The sequence below is a fragment of the Athene cunicularia genome, assembly GCF_003259725.1.
Source record: "Athene cunicularia isolate RWA chromosome 10 unlocalized genomic scaffold, athCun1 chr10_part1, whole genome shotgun sequence".
In the NCBI taxonomy this organism is placed as follows: domain Eukaryota; kingdom Metazoa; phylum Chordata; class Aves; order Strigiformes; family Strigidae; genus Athene; species Athene cunicularia.
Window position 1 is genome coordinate 244,031 of NW_020799112.1, and position 20,360 is coordinate 264,390.

Below are 20,360 nucleotides of genomic sequence, written 5' to 3' on the forward strand. Positions count from 1 at the left end.
TGGGGACCTTCTTCTGTCAAAGAACCAACTGTTTATTCCTTTCTTCTAAACACTTAGTTATCCAAGCAAAACCCTTCCTCCCTTATGCTGTGGCAGATTAGTTTCCTTAAAATCATTTAGTGAACGGTGTTGCAAAACCATTTTGGAAATCCAGGTAGCCTGACCCATCTGCAGGTCAGATCTTCCTTATCTACATGGTGGTTGACTCCTCTGGAGAGCTTGGATGGGTTCATGAAGCAGGAAAAGAGTTGACTTTTCCCAAGTACAGAAGTAATGCTAGTTAAAGATGACAGTTTTCCTTATTCTTAGTAATTTATCTTTGTGACTCACTGCTTTTCGTTTTGTCTGTTTACTTCCTGACTTCTTGACTCTTCCATAAGACAATCTGAACTCAGAGACTTGGGCTGTTTTTTGTCCCCTCCCTGCAGAGCATGGTGGGAATCCTTCCAGCTTCTTCCCTGGCATCTGCAGACGCAATGAATTCATTTAGCCTTATCCTCGCCGAATCTTGCTTTTTATTCCCATGTTATGTGTACGCACTCTTTGGCAGGCTTCCTGCTCCTGAGTAGCCTGAAGAACATAACCACTAGTTTTGATGCTTTTTGCTAGCTGTCCCCCAAACTTTTCTGCCTGATGTTAGCATTTTTGGACCCTGTTGAGCCGAAAAGAGGAAGGTGATGGGAGCTCACTGCTCCTCTGCTGTAGCCTGCACATCCCCAGGCAGTAGTGCCCAGGCATGAAGCCCATTAAATATCGAGCGGTTTTGTCATGTTTTAGATCCAGCACAAGCGCACACAGCAATGAAAATTCAGGTTTTTAACATGTGCTGATTGCCAGGGTGCCTTTGGGGGCAGTGGGTAAGGCATGCTGGGGATGAAGAGGTCAGCCCCAAACTGCCTGTTTGCAGAACTGAAATCAAAACTAAATTGGCTTTGACAAGATAGGATCTGGAGAGAAAATGTTTCTTACTAAGCTGTGAGGGCAAAGGTGCTCTCAACTTGTGGTTGTGCTGAGTCTGCCTTAAATACTAGGTGGGATCAAAGCGAAAGGAGTCCTATTTTAACAATGCCAAGAAGTTAAAACTTCCCATTGCAAATCGAAACCCGCTTAGAGAAAAATGCTATAAAACACAATAAAACTGCCCTGAATGTTAATTTCTTCTTGCAGGTCTTATCTGGAGATTTGAGAGAGCTTTGGAGAATTTAAGGTCCCGTTCAGCTCCTTGGAGAGAAGTCCTGGGGGCTTTTCTATTTCCCATTTTCCCATTCCCATTTCTATTTCACAGCTCAGACCATGGCTCATTAGTGCTGTTTTTCTTTGCTGAAATTAGGGGGTTTCTTCAGCATTTGGGGAAGGGCTGAAATACTCTTGAGGTTATTTGAACTGCATTTGGGTGCATACATGGGGGTCCTGAAATACAGTTTTCTTTCACTTGTTTCTCTTTCCTGGGGAAACCTTTTCCCCTCTAAACTTAAGTTGCAAAATATTTCAGATCGTGTGTCCAAGGCTTTTGATGTGTTTGGCAATTTCTGCATTTTTCTCCTTCAAGAGCCTAATTTTTTATTCCCCTCTCCCCACATGAACCTTTTCAGGTTTGACATAGCTTTGCATGTTATTATAAATGATGCTTTCTATTACCTGCAGTGGTTTTGACAGTTCTCTGATGGATGTTATGTAGTAGAGCATCACAGAGATGCTGCAGGAATAGCAATGATACAGAAAATGGAGTTGGCCCTTAATTTTTTTTTTTTTTTTTTGGTCAGATTTAGGGGCTTCTGTCCCGGGTTTCTACCCTGGTTGCCAGCAGTGACGTCTGCAGGACTAGGTTTGGTCCATCTATGTGGGCACATGCTACATTAAAAGCTTTGTTTGACTATGTAGGTACACCCTCTAGAACAACTTCTGACCATCTTGGGACCCTGGTAACCTTCTTTAATCCTAGTGGAAGCACTACCTGATTTGACAATCCATAATTGTCTGCTTGCTTTAGTTCATTGTTAAGATAGAGTTTGGAGCAGAGGGTGATTTTGCATGGGTTTATTAATGACCAAAGAGAGTTTGAGCCCTTAGAGGGCTCAAGGCTGGAGGGCTCATATCTACTACAGCTCTACTCCTTAGATATCAAGCAATGTGCATCCTACAAAGGATGAGTAGTTGCTCCTGGGCTTTGAAGGAATACAGAAATGTTGAGACACCTGTGAAAGGGAGCAGAAGTTTGACAGCTGCTGAAACTGGGGCAATACATCCACATAAAAAACTTTACATGTCAAGTAAATGATGCTTCTTCTGCAAAGCATCAGAGTGTGGCCCTTCTAAGGGTAGGGAAGAGAAATGAATTTCATAAAGAGTACAGAAACTGGGAGGGAAAGAGTCTTTGCCTAATTTCTAGTTATTAAGACATTTCTGTAAGGGTATCATAGCACACGTGGTTTGTGGTTTTTGAAAGTTCAGATTTCATCTGGTCCAAAGAAATTTTGCAAGAGACACAACTATGGTTTTGGTGGGGAAGGCTGCTGCACATCAGGACTGTACTGTGTTCAGCAGTAAGGGTTTCAAGTCGGGTTGTAACGGAGTTTTTCCTGCTTTCTTGGGGCAATTTTGGTGCAGGGTGAGGTCTCTCTGAGAAAAGGGCTTTCCTTCTCCATGCAAAAATGAAAGCACTGACCAAACAGAACATCTTCAGAGGTAAGAGATGAAAGATTTTAGGGGAAGAAAAAGAAATAAACCACAGAGGACATGGTTTAAGAATAGATACAGTCATCAGGGATTGTGTAAGTTATTAGGATTGTTGTGGAAAAAGATGATAAGGAGGTTAGCTGAAGAGCTTCATAGAGTTAATGGTAACACTAGAGAAATGTGCTGGGGATTTCTCTAAACCTGAAAGTTTTCTAGGGTGAATTAGGGGGGAGCAAACAAAGAATAACTAATTAATGTAACCTTTCTTTCATCAGACATGTCAAGTGTGCCAGATGATGCTGCCCAACCAGTGCAGTTACTGTGCTCACCAGAGGATCCATGCTCACAAGTCTCCCTACTGCTGTCCGGAGTGCGGAGCCGTCTGCCGCTCTGCCTATTTCCAAACTCACGTCAAGGAGAACTGCCTGCATTACTCCCGCAAAGTCGGATTCAGGTTTGTGCAGCTCCAGAGGGTCCGTGCTGAGATGGTGAGAGGGAACAGGAAACTGGGATTTAGATCTTTGGAAATGCATCTGCCTTACAACAGAAATGAAAGAGGATGTAGCCCAGGCCTGGTGTGGTTTTCTGCATGACAAAACACATTTGAAATGGGGAATTACTAAATGGATTTAAGAGGAGGTTTCTAAGAGCAGAAATGATTTTGAGGCAGCTTTAAGCTGAAGGACACGTGTTGAATTCAAGTTGCAAGCAGGCATCTCTAGATTGATATTTACAGCAAATGTATTGCAGATCTTAATCTTCCAAATCTCTTTAAGGTTTGAACTTATATTTGTGTCAGTTATAATGGACTGGGGGATGTGTGCCTTCATGAGAAGCTCATAGATTATTTTCTTGTATGCCCCTACAACTCTCCAAACACTTCTCATGAACTGAGACAGATGGGGAAAGGCTCCCAAGGTTCTGGATGTGGTGGTGTGTATGTGCATGTGTTGTCTTTTCTCCAACCAAATTGATTGCTTTAATAAAAGACATTGTTTTCCCTACAAGCCTTTCCTCTTTGGCACTTTTAGATCACCTCAGCTGTGGCACAGCCCTTAAGACACAGATGATTTGCTTGGGAGATGAGACTAGGTGACTTTTTATGATTCCTTAAAGTTATGTTTTTTCTCCAATTAATACTTCAAAATTTAAAATGAATAGGGCAGTTTCTGCTCCTGGAGCTGATCTTTTAAGATGTCTGCAAATTCAGGAAGCCTTCACTGTGTGGTTTGTTCTGAAATCACACTTAGGTTTTCAAGGGCTTTTTCTTTCAACCGTGAAGACAAGAAACACATAACAAACCAATTCTGAATTTAATTATATACAGATAAGGTTTTTTTAATGTGGGATCTGACTTTAGGGAGCACAACCCACAACAAAGAATTAATTCCGTTGCAAATTAAATGGCTGTGATACTCAGACTGTTTGAAAATGAGTTAATCTGAGAGAAGGAGGAAAGCTGGTAAAAAAATATTTTCCCTGAGATGGAAAAATGGGAATGGAGTAGATGTCAGAAAACTAATCACGGGTTTGGTGCAGTTCTTTGGACTTCACTGCCACCTGAGAATCCCAAATGCAGCAGAACTTCATCACACAGAGCTGCTTGCACAGCATCCCCATGCTCATTGATTCCTTGATCAATAATGTGTGTCAGGGTTACGCTGGCCTGAGCTGCGTTATGTAGGAAGTTCAGTGTTTTAGCAGTGATCCAAGGCAAGTCCTTTCTCCTCTGTTTCCAACTGATGGGCTCACAGTGTACAACGAAGCTTGGTCCTGACTCTTATGTGTATGACCTGGCATTTTTTAAAAACATTATTCATTCCAGATGTATTACAGTAATATATTTATGATGCCTTAATCCTTGTCAGCAACGAGAGCTTCCATCCATCTACAGATGTCATTAGCAAGTGTCTGCTTTCCGTGCCAGGGGCATTAATGAAGATCTAAACCAAGACAGAGCTCAAGAATGATACTTATGGATATTTTAGCTTTACCTGGCTTCTCTAGAAGCTAAATTTCTTTAACTTCTCTAAATGGCATTTGCTTATCTGTGAAAACTGAGTCTGCCAGACAGGTGGACTTCTGGCTGCGCTATCCTTGTTATCCTGCCTGTCTTTGCTGTGCGGCTGATGCCACTGGTATTGTTGAAAACAGAAGAAATAAATTTTAGTTGCAGAACTGTATCTAGATAATCCATGGCATCTGCCCTGCGGTCACGTAGTGACTTTACTTCTTTTCTTTCACTTTTGTTACTTGCAGAGCTGAAAAGCTGATGAGTTCTTTTAAATCCTTCCCAGGATCAGCTTGACTTGCTGCTTCTCACTATATTCCTGTTTTTCTTGAATTTCTGATGCACAAGTTTGGTTTTGTTTTTGTGACCAGTCCTCATCCTGTCTCCTTTTCTGGTAATACCCCAGCACATTCAATTAAGTTTGGAGTAAGATTGTTTTATTTGGGTTTTAGTCATGGCTAGTGATTGCACTGAAAATGAGAAAGGTCTTCTGTAGTTAAAAATTAAAATCAACAAGCCTGTCCTAAAGGCTCCTTTCCACTTGGCTCCAAGTGTCACCTCCCCACATTTTCCAAGCACCTTCCAGCTGTTCCCACTGATTTAGGACTTATTTTCCTGCTCGGTGCCATCTTGAGAGTTGAGAGGCTGGAAGGTGAAGGCACAGGAAGCATTCAGAAGGTTAAGGCAACATCTTCTGGCTTTATCTTCTCTCACAGGATGCTTTCCAAGACTTTTACACCACCTCTCCTTGCCCTGAGGCTATCCAAGAGTCTTCTCTTGTAAGTTATTCCCCCATGCTGGGGAGATGATAGCAGAATTTGCAATTTGCAAAAATTACGTGGCAAGCCTCTGACATCTTCGATCCACTTTGTTCTGCTAATTAGTTTACTTTATCAAGCTTTGTCCTTCTGGCACTGGGATTCTTGATTACAAAGTGACTGTTGTTTAAACTTTCATTTACTGTAAATTAAATAAACTTGCGATCATTTGACCCTGAGTTACTACTTAGTTTATCCCTAATTCTAAATGAAGTATTTACCAAAATTGAGCATAATGTAGAACCACCCCTTGTTAGTCCAGGGTGTTTTTGTGGAAGAAGCCCATCAGATATGCCTGGATGTACCAGCCAGATCTTACTGTCAGGATTAGCATTTGTTCTTCCATTTATACTCGGGGAATGTATTCTTCCATAATAACACATTTCCTGGTGTTACTATTCTAGGTCTCTCTCCCTTTTTCACGTGAGTGAGGATCAGGCTTGAAGGCAGAGCTACCCAAGCAGAATGTTTTCATGCTTTCCCAAAGATGACGCCAGCTGTTGTCACTGCTTCCCTCTCTAAATTTAAGAAAACAGCATTTCTGTGTATATTCTGGGGAGAGAGGGTTTGGCTCCTTTGGGCTGGCTTCTGTCTAATGATCTTTTGAAGTGTAACTTCAAAGCGTGGGCTTGTTTCCTAAACGCTGTTGGGAGGCTCGTTTGGAGGGAAGGATAATCTAGCGGCTTGTTTGTTTTTGATATGGGCTTGGAGCTCTTCCAGTTGCTCGATAGCTGGGGTCCATCTGCGACGGCAGGGCCCATGCAGCCGTGCTGCAAATGCACAAACCCTAATAGCAACACAGGCAAATGGCAGATAGCAGAATGAAGGGAAAAATGTATTTATAAGGCAGCTTAACTCCAGGCTCACTGGAGGAAGTTATCCCTTGTATCTCTCTTATCCTACTAGGACAAGTGTTGGCCCCCTGGACAGCCCAGCCGAGCTCCTCCACTGTAACAGTCCGTACATGCAGCGCTGGCTTAAGCGGAGATCTGCTGTTAGTCATTTTGATTGATTCTTCTTAGGAGAGGCTATTCTGGTCCTGGATCAGCACAGGTGCTCCTGTGGGAATGGTAAACCCCATGGCCAGAGTGGCCAAGGCAGGCGAGGGCAGGTGTCTGCGTCCTCATGTGCCCTTGTAGTGTTGGTGTGTGGCTGCTCTTGGAGCACAGCAGGCAGATGGGTTCTCGGGAGAAGTATTAAAGGTAAATATAGTAAGGCTGCCAGTTGTTGCCATCTTGGGAGAGTATCGGGCAAGGTGTATCACAGGTGTGTGTTAGGAGGAGAGGCAGGCTGGGACCAGCAGAGGGACCCTGGCTCTCCTCCTGGCCCCAGGTCTATGTTTTCAGCTGCCGAAAAGAATCCTTTGACTCCACATGCAACCTCTGCTTCTTTCTCTCTCTCCTCCTGGAGCATCCACCCAGCTCCCAGACAAACACTTTCCAGGCAACACCTGTGTCTTAATGATTTTAATGAGCTTAATCAGTTCCTTGGGTGTTTCTGTTGCTGTTTTCAGTATCTTTGCTGTCATTATTTTCTAGTGCTTAGTGGAGTGTAAGAAGCAGTTGTATAGGGTTACTGAAGATCTCATAGCTGAATATTCTTTTTATTTTGTATTGAGGACTAACTGGTATTTATGCTGCTTATTGCTACCTAGAGATCTCCTCAGATACTTTTACTTTAGTTCTTCACTTGTTCCTGTGGTGGAATTGGCTTTCACAGATGCAGGGCTGGCATTTTGCTGAACCACATCTTCCTTTATTCTTTCTCTGTTGTTTTAGTCTCTGAAAGCTTCTTTTATAGACCCTGTTTGCTTGTTGCCAACATCTGCCCGGAGAGGTTGTGGCTGCCCCCTCCCTGGAAGTGCTCAAGGCCAGGTTGGACGGGGCTTTGGGCAACCTGGGCTGGTGGAAGGTGTCCCTGCCCATGGCAGGGAGGGTGGAGGTGGATAATCTTTAAGGTCCCTTCCAACCCAAACCATTCTGTGATTCGTTGTTTCTGTGCAGTTGTGAGATCTGCCCAGCTTGTGAATTCCTGTATTATATTCCTCCTTGACTTTTCTGTATTGCTTCTGAAGAGACTAAATGAGGACCTGCCATAGCGTGGTGCTTGCCTCCATCTGTGCTGCTTTGCGTGTGTGTTGGACGCACACTGTGGCTGTAACTTGCCTCTGTGTGTCCCCCAGGTGCATTCATTGTGGAGTTGTCTTCATGACCCTTGCCATGCTGAAAGTGCACATCCACGAGAAACACTGCGAAGTCTTCCACAAGTGTTCTTTTTGCCCAATGGCCTTCAAGTCGGCCGACAGTACCACGGCTCACATGACCAGCCAGCACCCAGCAGAGTCTCACAAGACTACTCAGTAAGTATTTTGGGTTTATTTCTTCTTCTCCTTCACAGAGTAGCTCCAGGATTCCCCCTTTCCCTCCCAATTTTTTTGTGGTTTTGGTTTCTGTCCTTGTATGAGAAGATCTGTTGCTTTGTCTGCTGGCAGGGGTCTGTTCCTAGCCACAGTGTGTTCTCCTTGGTATGAACACGGTCTCCTGGGTAGGAGGAGAGGAGTTTGGGCAGGGAAGAGCTGAAAATCCATAGAAGGAACTTAATTGTTGCCTCTTTGTCTGGCAGGACCTACAGTGGCACCTCTTGGTAGATGGCTTCAGGGCCACTGCTGCATCTGGAACTTGAAAAGAAGAGGAGAGTTACACCATGCAGCATTGCCCCCCCAGATCACTAGAGAGAAGCCTCCTGTTTTTTCGACTCTGTAGCTTTCCCCTCCAAGACTTGAGCTAGTGCTGAAAATGTGTGCTTTAGGGGAGGAACTATGGAAGGTGGGATTGAAAGTATTGTGTAGCTAGCTAGTATACTTCGAGTTTGTTCCCATCTGTCTGCACTTACCGACACACATGCGTAGGTAGTTATGCATATGCACAGAAGTAAACTTATTTTTAGAAACCTGTGGTAAGTGCCTGAGGCATTTTGTTGTTCTTCCCAGTTGAGTTAATGGTCAGTTGTCCTTGTGGGTGTGTGTTGACAATGCACTGAGAGCGTAGCCCTCCTCGGAAGCCCATCCCTTTCTGAAGTTGCTGAGATAGTTTTTTCCACTGTCTTCTTAAGATAACTAATCAAGAGACACTGAGTTTACTTTTCTTAACTGTTCCAGGGTGATCTACAAATGCTCTTGTGAGACAGTCTTTAACAAGAAGAAGCTGCTCCAAGAGCACTTCCAGCAGAACACCAACAAGTTGTTAGTGGGAGTGTTTAAGTGCCCACAGTGTCAGCTGGTGTATATGCAGAAGCAGCAGTTAATGCAGCACGTTAAGGTAGGTAACTCCCACCACTTACTGATATGAGGTCCTGTGTTTTGAGTTCATAGAGAGTTTACATCCACTGTGTGAGGAAATTGGTTGAAGAAGTGGAAAGTTCTTGAGGAATGTATTAGCAGCAGACTACAATGATTTACAGTATTATATGGAAACACGAGTGGAGCATTTTGTGGTAGCTGGGAGCAATGCAGGCAGTTACTCTCATCTATATATAATTTAACCTTATGACAAAGGCTTGTTTTCTACAAAATCTTCCTGGGTTTTAACTGTTCTATATTAAATCCAAGGAAGTGATTAAACCAGGGTGGGATCTTTATCTTTGGTTGGGGGACAGGGAGAAGTGTCCTCTGCCCACAGTGTTACTCGATTTATACAACAAAAGCTGAATGTCCCTCTTTTGGGTGCTCACCTAGAGAGCTTTGGCCCCTTTGCAGCTGCCTTGGAGAGAGGCTGCATGGCATTTAACACCCCTTTTCCCTGGCTGCTCCTCTTGCCTGCAGAACCACACCAGATTGCAGAGGGCCCTGACAGACACAGCAGTGATTGCCCTGGAGGTACAAGCCTTGGGAGGTGGGACCCCTGCCGTGGGTGTGTCCATGCTGGCACCACTCAGGCTGCTCTGGAAGAGGGTTTGAAATGGATAGTTGTGTGCAACCCCAAAACTTGGTGGAAATGGTGGTCTGGAGAGTGCTTTGAACCTGCCCTCCCTCAGTAATGGCTCATGTTGCATTAAACACTGCAATAATCTCACTATCATTTGTCACTCTTTTATACCTATGTAAGGCCGAGTGTTGTCCATTTGATGGTGGTTTCTAGTAGGATGTGTGTGAGGACTTGCAGATCTGTTTATCCCATAAACGTGTGAGTGCCTTAATTTTCTGTTGTTTTAGTTAGTGTGTTTCTATGTACAGTGTCTAACAACTCTGCCACAGAAATCCTTTCGGAAGATTTCTTGATAGCATTCTGAAGAAAGAGCTTGCAAAGTCTTATTTTCCTTTGATTAGAGAAAAAAGTGACATATTTTTTTTAATCAGTGACTTTATTTTGATATACTTACACTTAAAACCCAAGAAGATTCATCAGCTCACTCCAAAAAGCAAAACCCATTCAGAACTACTTTTTTGCTTTCCTCCTCCCCATGCCTTTAACTTGCAAATCTGGAAATGCTTTGCATGCAATAATGAATTAAATTTTGAAGCCCTCCTGTGAAGTTGATGATTGCTAATCTTCCTGTATTATAGCTAGGAAAGTAGAGCTGAGATTAAGGCTGGGACCTTCAAAGAGGCATTCAACCCCAATGCTAAAAGCAGGGCTTGAGTTGAGTTACACAATTTGTTGTAGCTCATTTGCAAATCTCACCCTCCAGGGACTTGCCTGCAGCAGTTTGTGCACCAGCACCCTGACATCTCTGTAACAAAACAGCGAGGCTGTATTTGGCCATCAACAAGTCTTTGAGATGGTAATTAAAGAAGGCTCCTCTCCTATCAGATCCTGCTCCTTTATGGAATACAGAGTTTCTATGAGGTGTCCCTACATGAAAAATAAAGAAACAGTGTGCCTTATCATCTTTCTTGGCTTTCCATTGTTAAAGCGTAAGAGTAGGAGTTAGAAGGGCTGGTTCCTGTTACTGATTCTGCAGAGAAGTCAGTTCATTTTTCTCCGGTCCTTCTTTCCCCCCTCCCCCAGTGGTGTAATAACAGGAGAAATGGAGTAATGGGTACTAATGTACTCTTAGCTCAGAAAACACTCTTGAGGTTCCCAGATGGGGAGAAAGGTGAACTGTTGGTGTTTAAACTTAAATAGCTGGCAGTGCTGTGGAGCAGCTGCCACTGCCTGGCCACTGCATGTCAGAGCTTCTGCTGACATCAGCTGGATCAGGTGCAGAGCACACAGGCTTCTCAGATCAGACCTTGTGTTTTGAAGTTTGTTTGGTGTCTAACCCACAGAAAGACTTCCAAAGGCCTCGGGCCTTTGTGTGTTGAAACTTTACCCGTTATTAATTACTGTGCACAATTAAACCTCTAAATTATCCTTTTGTGTGGATGAACTGTTGTTGTTCCTAGGGGAGTTTCTTGAGGTTTCTTTGGTATGTTGCTATTTTACTTGCTTTTGCTTTCCCACAGCTCTTCATTTCTGGATTATTTTCCTTATGTTCAATTTTCTTTGTTAAAATAACTTTTTGGGGGACTTTGGATTTTGGCCTGTTGAACAGCCAAAGAGCCTGGAGACATATTCCTTGTAAGGCTGGTTTCTGGCTCCATGCTTGCTTTTATGTCTCAGGAGCAGAGTTTTGAACTGTGAAAATGTCAATAGCAATAGATAGTGCGGAACTGAAGAAGGTAGGTTGGAGAAACTGAGAGGTTGTCTCTTCCCACCCCTTGAGCAAAGATGAAGTAGCTTTGGAGCCCCCAAGATAATAGCAAACATTTCATTCAGAGCTTACCAAATTCTCTGTTTTTAGAGCTTAGGCTCTTGTAATAATGACAATTAACATTTCTCTTCCATTACATATTCTCTCTTTAACCAGAGTTCTCAGAGCTCACCCAAAATGTTAAAGAGGCAGCACCAAGGAGGTGCTGTTGTCATGCAGGAAACATAAATAAAAGCTTCATGATTCTTGGGAAGATCTCTTGCTGGGGAAAGCACTGCAGCCAGTTTCAAGGGGAAATGGAAGATGTGGGAGCAAGCCATCAACATACTGTTTTGGGGGTGGGAAGCTTAAACTGCTTATTTAAATAATAGATGTTATTTATTTATAAATAAAGGTGTATAATACGAATTACATATAAATGTTATGTGTGATTCCATTATTATTGTTATCCAGGGTGTTCATGGAGTCCCACAAAATCCTGAGGAGCTCTCCAACTTTCGACAGAAATCTGAGAAGGCATCAAGAAACCAGGTTCACATCCCACCAAAGGAGCTGTCGGTAGCCAACGGGACTTCCCATTCTCCTCTGATGAGGAAGGACATGAGGGTGGAAGGACACAATCCCGAATCCAAGTCCAGACTGAGAAGAACTGGTTGGACTTGCAAGGAATGTTCACAGTGGATCCCCGATCGGGAGACCTATGTGTCCCACATGAAGAGAAGTCATGGAAGGGTAAGGACTCAGGTGAAACTCTTCAACTAGGTAACAAGATCTTTTCAGTAAAAGAGTCTGATAATCATTTATATTTGGGGAAAAAATAAACCCAGAATCTATTTGACAGCCCACTGAGGAGTAAGCTCAGGGCCCAAACAAAAAAAATGATGTAGCTCTTGTAAGCACACTTTCTGTCCTTGATCATACTCTACAACCTGCGTACCTCATCCTCTTTGCTGTTCCTTCTCCTACTGCATCTAATGTCAGGCTGCTTCTTCAGCTCATCTGGGTAAGTGAATGGAAAATTGTGTCTTCTCCAGTTGCTGGTTCAACAGTCTGATTTAAACTATCTACACTCGGAATTACAGAGGGACATACAGTTCCTCTGCATGATATACTGCTTGGTAGGTATCACTACATCTAACTGGGGAAGAGTAACAGACTTGCAGTGCACAGAGCAATTGTTATAAGAACTGTAAATCTGTTTGGTTGGTTTCATCCAACTCAAGCCTTGTGTCGTCCTGACCTACTTCTGTCAAGTTAATCCTTTCTCTTTGGCAGAACATAGGCCAAGATGCATGCAGCTGGATTTCTTAGTACTTTGGCCTCAGGACTTCTTGTTTGGTATAGTGAGTCACCCTTCTCAAGTCCCATGAGCAGAGACTGTGGAAATCTCCATCATAGTCTTTGATTCCTTCTAGCTTGACTTAGGGAGTGCTGGATTGTCCTACTTGATAAGTATCAAGAGAAGAAAATGGGGGCAGGGTGAGAATGCTGGAATTTCCCATTTGAATTCTTTAGAAGTACGAGATTTGCCAAATACTTAAGTTCAATACATAGATATATATTCATTAAACAATTCTAAGAAGATTTTAAATGGAGTGCATGCAGATTCTGCGAAGAACTATAGGAAAAGGAGGAGTCTAGTTATGGGGCAGAGTTGTGTAGGGGGATGTGGATATTATATACAGATTACAAGTGGGACTCTGTGATGCTCTTTAACATCTTACCCTTTTATTGTGCTGAATTATGAGGAGAGAGAATGGTAAGTGGACTTGTACTTCACCCTAGGGTCCTGCCTTCTTATGTGTGGCAGAAGGGGCCTTCCACTGAATTAAATTCTGAAGAGGGTCCTTAGTGAAATGAGCCCACAGAGGAAGCACCTAATGCAATTCCTATTAAAAAAAAAATAAAATCAAGCATGTGCTTTAGTCCTGGTTTTTATAAGCTTGTACTAGCCAACTGTTGGTCTGAGTATGAGTTAGACCCCAAAATCTCGGTGATCTTTATCAGTGGAAGAGGAGTTTTTTGCACCTGAGAGGTAAGGTCCAGATGAAGAGCATGGAAATGTTAAAATCCAGTCAGTGCCTTCCATCTCCCTGTTATTAAAAGATATTTCTGTTCTTCTGCTAGTCTATGAAGAGATATCCCTGTCGACAGTGTGAACGCTCATTTAATGCCTCCAACAGTCTGCGTAGACACATCCGCAATAATCACGACACAGCAAAGAAAGTTTATACTTGCTGGTACGTACTGAACGCCACTTTTCAAATTTGTTTTCAACGACAGGCTAATCCTTCGAGTTTGGAAGCCCTTTGTAATAGATCATGTCTGCTCCTATCTGCTCCAGGCTATAAGTAACTGAGGGAGAGTGAGAAGAAGAATATGTTAAACATGAGAGACTTGGTGGCTAAAATAAGTCCTTGCTTTTGACTGCACAATGCCCTTTGGAAACTTAGGGTAAGGTTTGATTTGAGATCTGCAAGTGCAAAATGAGTATTATATTGCACACCATTGTGGAACAGCCAATAAAATATTGGGCCAGCCTTTTGCTGCTTCGTGGTTGGTGTAACCATGCATCACTCTTGTGCCTTCCCCATGAAAAAATGGTACAAAAGGTGTGTAAAATCCTAATGAACCAGGGCACTAGATCTTGCCACCACTTTATACAAGCAGAACTGACTGCACAAGCCGCAGGGCAATGGAGAATTAAGCCTGCTGGATTTGCTTGGGAAGATGCACCTCAAAGTTGGAAAATGGATGTGGAGACTTCAGAGAAGCTTTGTAAATCAGCAGTGAATGAAAGTCATTGCTGGTAAACATAATTTAACTGTGAATACAGTCTCAGTTCAGGACAAAGCCCAGTGCTTACAAAAGTGACTCCACAACCGCTGCATCTCATCTGCTGTTGCAGAATAAGTTGTACACTGAGCAACCATGCAGATTTGCTTCCTGTCTCCTTCTGAGACATCTCCTTCTGAAAAAGAATTAAAGCCCATTTGTGTTGGAAAGGAAGTTTGCAGCGATGTAGTTTGGGAGATTTTTGATATTTAACTAAAATTTTGGTATAATGGAAGTGTTTCTGAAGTGTGTGCTGTCACTTTACTGCACTTAAGTTACTAAAAGCCTGTCTTGAAGAGTACATTCCTTATGTACTTTATTTCCTTGGACTGCCTAGTAAGCCACAAGAGCTTTCAGTAAATGGATTAAGTATTGGCATCACCATGGGGGCCTGATAGGAATACATTCCTGATGCATTTTTCAGCCAGGACTTCCAAACTCCATTTCTGGTAACTGTGCTCTGACTTGGAACCTCCTGAGAAGATTAAATGTTGGCTCCCAGTATGTTTCATTCTACTTGAAGTTTGTGGGAGATGGTCTTTGGAGTCAGGATATACCTGATTTGTATATATCTAGTCTCTCTGTATCAGTTGCCTTCGAAGTGGAGTGTATCAGAATCAAAATGAATGTAAGGCCTAGCTGGGAAGAAGGATTTGTGTAGAAATACTTCACAACCTGGAGGTGCCAGCCTACTGTATGCATTAGCTCGTACAGGCCCTGGAGTCCAGTTTATCTATTACTTTTCAGAACAACACACAGTTGTGGATCCACAGTTTCACCCAAGAGTCCATCATCATGCCATGTTTACAGCAGAGAAGACAGCTAGAAATTCAAGTGAATTGTGGTTGCGTTTAATTCTCAAGCTTGCAGTTGCTCCTTTTCAAAATCTGTTGATGAAGTCTTAACTGGACAGTGGTTGTGCTTTCTTTAATCATTGTAGTGGGAGGCTTACTGAAATCACAGCACTCTTCAAATTAAACTTCATCCTTGGAATATTTGTCCCGACATCTCCAACAGCTGCTCTTTGTTTGATCCAAGGTCTTCTGTTCAGTCTTCCCTTTGATCCCTCTTAGTTTGTCCAGAGTGCTGTTCCAAAAATCTCCTCCATGACTGCTTGCAAATCCTCCTATTGCTTTCAATTCCTCCTCGCCTCAGTTCTGAGCTCTGTAAGGCATCACACCTCTGCTGCTCCTTTTCTTTTCCCTTGGTTGATGGTATCTGTTTTCCTTCTTCCCACCAGGCAGTTTGTATCAGTCTCACCTATTACTCCCTTGAGGGGTTTTGACGCATTAACTTTGTATCACCCTCTTCTCCTGGCTCTCCATGTGAAGCATGAGTAAAGTTTGTCACTGAACTGACAGTTGAGTATTTTTGTGACTCTAGTACCCTGTCTGGTAGGTGACCTCCTTCTGGCTTCTGACATTTCAAGCTGCAGTTTCCCCTTTGCCTCCTGCCTTGCTTAGGTCTCTGCCTTCTGTTAAATCTGTAGGGAGAAACAAGTGGTAGAGGACTTGCTTGAACCCCCTCCTGCCAAGCTTGTCACTGGAGTAATTCAGGTTAGGAAAACATCTTTCCCTGCTCACATGAGAAGAGTTCTAAATTAGGACAAATTGCAAAGTATTCTGATGCTTTGTGTATTTTCTTTCATAATTCGTTTGGTTATTGTTATGAGAACTTGCTCTTATTTTCCAAGTCTCAAGTACAAACTGTCTGGAACGCTTGATTTTCAACGTTTATTTTTGATAAATGCCACTTAATAACCTCTCATCTTTCCTCCATGAGGGAGAAAAATTCCATCATTATTAAATATTGATTTATCATCTAAGTGGCTCCTGTTAAAAACAGAAGTAATCAGTGAGCACATCTGCATTTTCACATCATTACTGACTGTTTAATTTCCATCTAGTTACTGGAAGATCAGTAGGAATCTTCTTTTAAAAGATGTCTTTGTGGCCCACAGACACTTCAACTCCTCTCTGTTCCTTTTTATCCCTTGCTGCCTACATTTCAACTGCAATTTGTGCATTTCGGAGAAGTCTAGTGTTACTTGCCTCATTGCTTGGGTGGATATGTAGCTTATGGACCTTCCCTGTGTCACGCTGGCAGGCAGCAGCAGAGTGCAAAGTCAATCTTGGGTTTCCCAGTTGCTAATGGAGACCTCTGTGTGCCTCACCATGCTGCACGGGGTGCTGCGTATGTCTGAGGACCTGGCACTTACTTCCAGTAGCCCTCAGTCATCTGGGAATGAAGGCTGGCACAGCCCCTTCACATCTCCTTTTGAAATGGCAATACTGTTCTCTGGCAGCTCTTGATTCCTACCAAGTTTTAACAGGAATGAGGCATTTATGAGCGCTTCTGCCTAGATTATTGTTATTAAAGTTGGAATTGCAGTGGTTTTGTAAGAATTTTAACTGTGTTATGATACACGTGGTCCTGTGGATGTGATGTTGCACTGGTGCATGGGAACACTGGGTGCAGATCCTGGTTCTGCTCCAGGCCTGCTCGGTGTTACACAGGTCCTGAGGTCCCTCTGTGTGTAGGTCTGTCTCTCATCTGAGAGTCATTTTTCTCCCATGCGTTTTCCACCTTGATGATTTATCTTGTACTTGTGCAGCATGTATCATGGTGGGCATGATCTCCACTAGTCCCTGTATTTATTTAGTGCTGGACTGTAAGACGTGCCCTACTTTCATTCACATTCATGCTTACTGTGGTAAATTCTAAATTTGTCTCTGGAATGATGTTTTATTATTAAAATGATGATTTGCTGCATATTTTGGTAATCTAATAGTACATTACTCGCCAGCTTCTGTCTCCAATGACACCTATTGGTTTGGCACCTAGCGAAAAGCTGTTCAGATGGAAATGAATAGCTGGGCATTTCCTCTAATAAATTTTCTTCCGTTTTTTATTCCCAAGGTACTGCACAGATGAAAATCAGACATTTCCTCAGCCGTTCATGCTGGAGAATCACATCAGCCTTATGCACGGCATCAAAAACCCAGACTTATCCCAGATGGCCAAAGCAAAAGCTCCAGAGAGAGACACAGCAGAAGTAACCAATATATTTTCATTGAAAAATAAATGTACCCGGCGAGTAGTTGTTCACTTGGGGTGTTAGGTCGAGCTGCAGCCTTGCAGCAGTCAAGCCCTCTCATCCATATGGCAGATTTCCTTCCCCTCCTCTCAACTCCATCCAGTTTGCTTCTCTCTGACAGTGTCAGGAGAAGAACTGAAAGCGCAGCTGAGCTGCAGCAGCACCAGGGCATTTTTCAAGATACTCTTGAATGTGTGGCCCTGTGTTTTACTGGCATTTTTTCACTCTACTTTGTAACCAGGTCTCATTTAGGTTTGTTATTACCCTTGTTTTCCCCTGCCACTCTCTTCATGAGCCTGGCACATTTCTCCTCATTCTCCCTTGTTTTTTCTGCTAGTGATAAAAGATTCCCTTTTTGTTTTTAAAATACTTATAAGATCCGTTGCCTACAAGAACTGCGTTCTTCCTAAGTAGGACTGTGTAATTTTTTTCCAGAAATGTAACTGTTCAACCAATTTAATTTGGGTTGGAGTGGAAGGTTAGCTGATGGGGCTTCTTTGCTCCATTTACTTTAAAAATAGACATAGTTTTTCTATATCACTGAAATTTATCATTCATCTGTACCCTAGCATTGGGGGATTGCAGACAAGACTGACTCCTCTGCTGTAAGGGAACCTGGGGTAACTCACAAATTCACTTCCATGAACTGGTGGCTGCTTCCCCCAAGCAGAGCTGATGTGCTAAACAGGGTTATATGGTGGCTTCACATGGCTCCAGCTGGGTCTGCAAATACAAGCCTGTAAGCTGTATCCTAAATCAAGGCTACTTAGTGCTGCTGGATAAGCAGTTAACAAAATCACATGAAGGGATGTATGCAAGTGAGCCATCCTCATGGGAGGAGAAGCACTCTGTGGGATTATAAAACAGAGGGGATGAGTTAATGAGAGATGCCATGAAGAAAGAGACTGAGTGGAGGGGAAAATGTTGAGAGTTAAATCTGAGGTACATTGTCTGGGCTAATGGCCATCCCCTTGTCCCTCAGCTGTCCCTGCTCTGGGGGCTCCTTCCCACACCAACTCCCTGTTTCTGCCCAGCCAGCCCCTCACAGGATGGCAGTTGAGATCCTGCATGTTGGGGTGAGGCGTTTGGGTAGGAAAGGCAGTGCAAGAAAAGTGCCTAGGCATGGCTTTGTTTAGTTTGCATCACAATACTGATGTGTATTCACCCTGAGGTGTCTTCAAATAGTGTGTAGAATTCAGCACTTATTCTGGGCTCGAACAGTAAAGTAACTTTTTATTCTTATTTTTTTAAGGCAAAATCTCCAAAGAGGATGGCAATGGATGAGCTGGGTCAGGCAGAGGCCGCTGCAGGTTCAGACACACCGCCAGCCAAAAAACTGAAAGCGCATTGGAAATGTGCTAAATGCGGATTTGCGACAGACATCAGTACTGAGTTTCAGGAACACATACCTCGGCACAAGACAGACAGCTCCACCTACCAGTGCTTGTTCTGTGGCTTGTGCTACACCTCTCACATCTCTCTGAACAGACACCTCTTCATTGTTCATAAAGTAAAAGATGAGGAGGAGGAGGAGGAGGAGGACGAGGAGGAAGAGGAGGAAGATGAAAGGCAGAAATTGCAAAGGATGAGTGAGAACGGACACGAGGGGTATAATGGTGACATGAACACTATGGCAGAAGAAGAAAACCTGAAATGTAAAGAGTGCAAAAGTGACTCAGCTCTTTGTGAACACAGTCAGACGTGTGGCATGGAGGGTCCTGGTAGCACCTCGCAGAACAATCATTCAAAGTCTCTTAAGACTTAAAAACAAAAAAAACCTTTAGGTTGGTTGGGTTTTTTTTGTTGGGGTGTTTTTACTCAAAATACAGGGTGGGGATGGGGTGAATCTTTGAAATACTCTGTTGATTTCTTGGGATGGACATTGCTTTCCGTTAACTTCTATTTGTAAGGGAAATTTAAAAAAGAAAAAACAAACCCTGCCATTGCATCCTAAGCACTAACTCTCTGCCAGACCAGAGAGGTGAAAAGGGAAAGCAGGGCGAAAATCCTCGCTGGAGCTTGTCCAACTCCTGAGGATCAAGGAGCACTTTCTGCAGCGGCAGTTTCCTTAAGAAGAGCTCTCTTCCTTCTGAGTGTGCACTGCCTCAGCCTCTGCCCAGAGCCCCAGCCTTGCCTTCCCTGTCTTGCTTTCTTTCTCCTTCTATTTATGGCTTCTTTTTTCTCTTCCCATCCTGCCTTTCTTTTACTCATTTTAATTCATAATGCTGTCTCAGCAAAACACGCTTGTCAGGACTGTGCTGGCCAATCTGGGATCTTCTGCGTTACATGGGACGGGTTCAGGCTGTAAGTTGTGCTGTTTTTTCTTTCATTGCCTGAATAACCACCTTATTTTCCAAAAGGCAATTTAATGAAATGTCTTGGACCTAAATCATCCTGTAAGAGAATTTTGTAGCCGCTGACCTCTGGGGTGAGCACAGCTCAAAGCCACATGTGGTGTGAGGGAGGTGACCTCGGGGGCTCACTGGCTGCACTTCCAGCTGCCGTCCCGGCGTGGGGGCTCATCCCAGCAGGGAGCTTGGGCAGGGCCGGGTGGTGGCAGGTTGGCACTGTCCCCAGATGGGGAGAACAGGTCCCTGCCCGTGCACCAGCTGGAGTGAAGCCGTTGGCCGGGTGCCAGGGCTCCCTGCCTGGCTGAGCGCACGGAGGCATTGGCAGGAGCGGGAGCCACTGTCCCACGGCGGCCAGGGCCGAGCTCCGCCGCTGGCACTTCTTCCGTCGCAACTCAACGTTGCCCATCGCCTGGGAGACGTTTCTTTCTGTGTAGTCATATTGACTCTCACCTTTCTCACTCGTTCCCCCATCACACACATGCTTCGTGTAATATAATTCTGTCCTATACCATTTTTTTTAATTCTGTTGAGCCAGAACCCTGCTCGTTATTGTTTACTATGACAATGTTTAAATAATTTAAGAACTATTTATCTTACTGCATTCGGATCGCTCACCTTCTTGTCTTGGCGTGTTTTGATACGAACAGTTTGGACTCTTTGTATTTTTTGATACGGTGTACGTTAGCCTAGGGGATGTTTTACCAGGTAGCCTACGTAGAGTTAAGGATAGCAGGGGGCACTCCCGAGCCATCACGTATCTATTTAACCCGCAGCGGCGTCTGTGCCTTGCTATGATGTTTACTTCCAAGTATTGCAAATAAAAGCATCCAAGGGGGCCTGCCTGGGCGTCGTTCTTGGCTGGGGCCGCCATGGCGGGGCGG

At 43.7% G+C, this 20,360-nt stretch overlaps 1 protein-coding gene across 1 annotated transcript in view; it reads left to right on the forward strand.

Annotated features, from left to right (window-relative positions):
* ZNF592 (zinc finger protein 592) overlaps nucleotides 1-20,314 on the forward strand; it is a 38,111-nt gene extending 17,797 nt beyond the window's left edge. Inside the window, exons 2-8 of the mRNA XM_026855614.1 lie at nucleotides 2,952-3,130; nucleotides 7,688-7,864; nucleotides 8,663-8,822; nucleotides 11,650-11,928; nucleotides 13,324-13,436; nucleotides 16,951-17,086; nucleotides 18,381-20,314. Of these exons, the coding sequence (XP_026711415.1) occupies nucleotides 2,952-3,130; nucleotides 7,688-7,864; nucleotides 8,663-8,822; nucleotides 11,650-11,928; nucleotides 13,324-13,436; nucleotides 16,951-17,086; nucleotides 18,381-18,893 (1,557 nt within the window). The 3' untranslated portion in view covers nucleotides 18,894-20,314. The remainder of the gene's footprint in view (nucleotides 1-2,951; nucleotides 3,131-7,687; nucleotides 7,865-8,662; nucleotides 8,823-11,649; nucleotides 11,929-13,323; nucleotides 13,437-16,950; nucleotides 17,087-18,380) is intronic.
* Nucleotides 20,315-20,360: the final 46 nt, after the last annotated feature.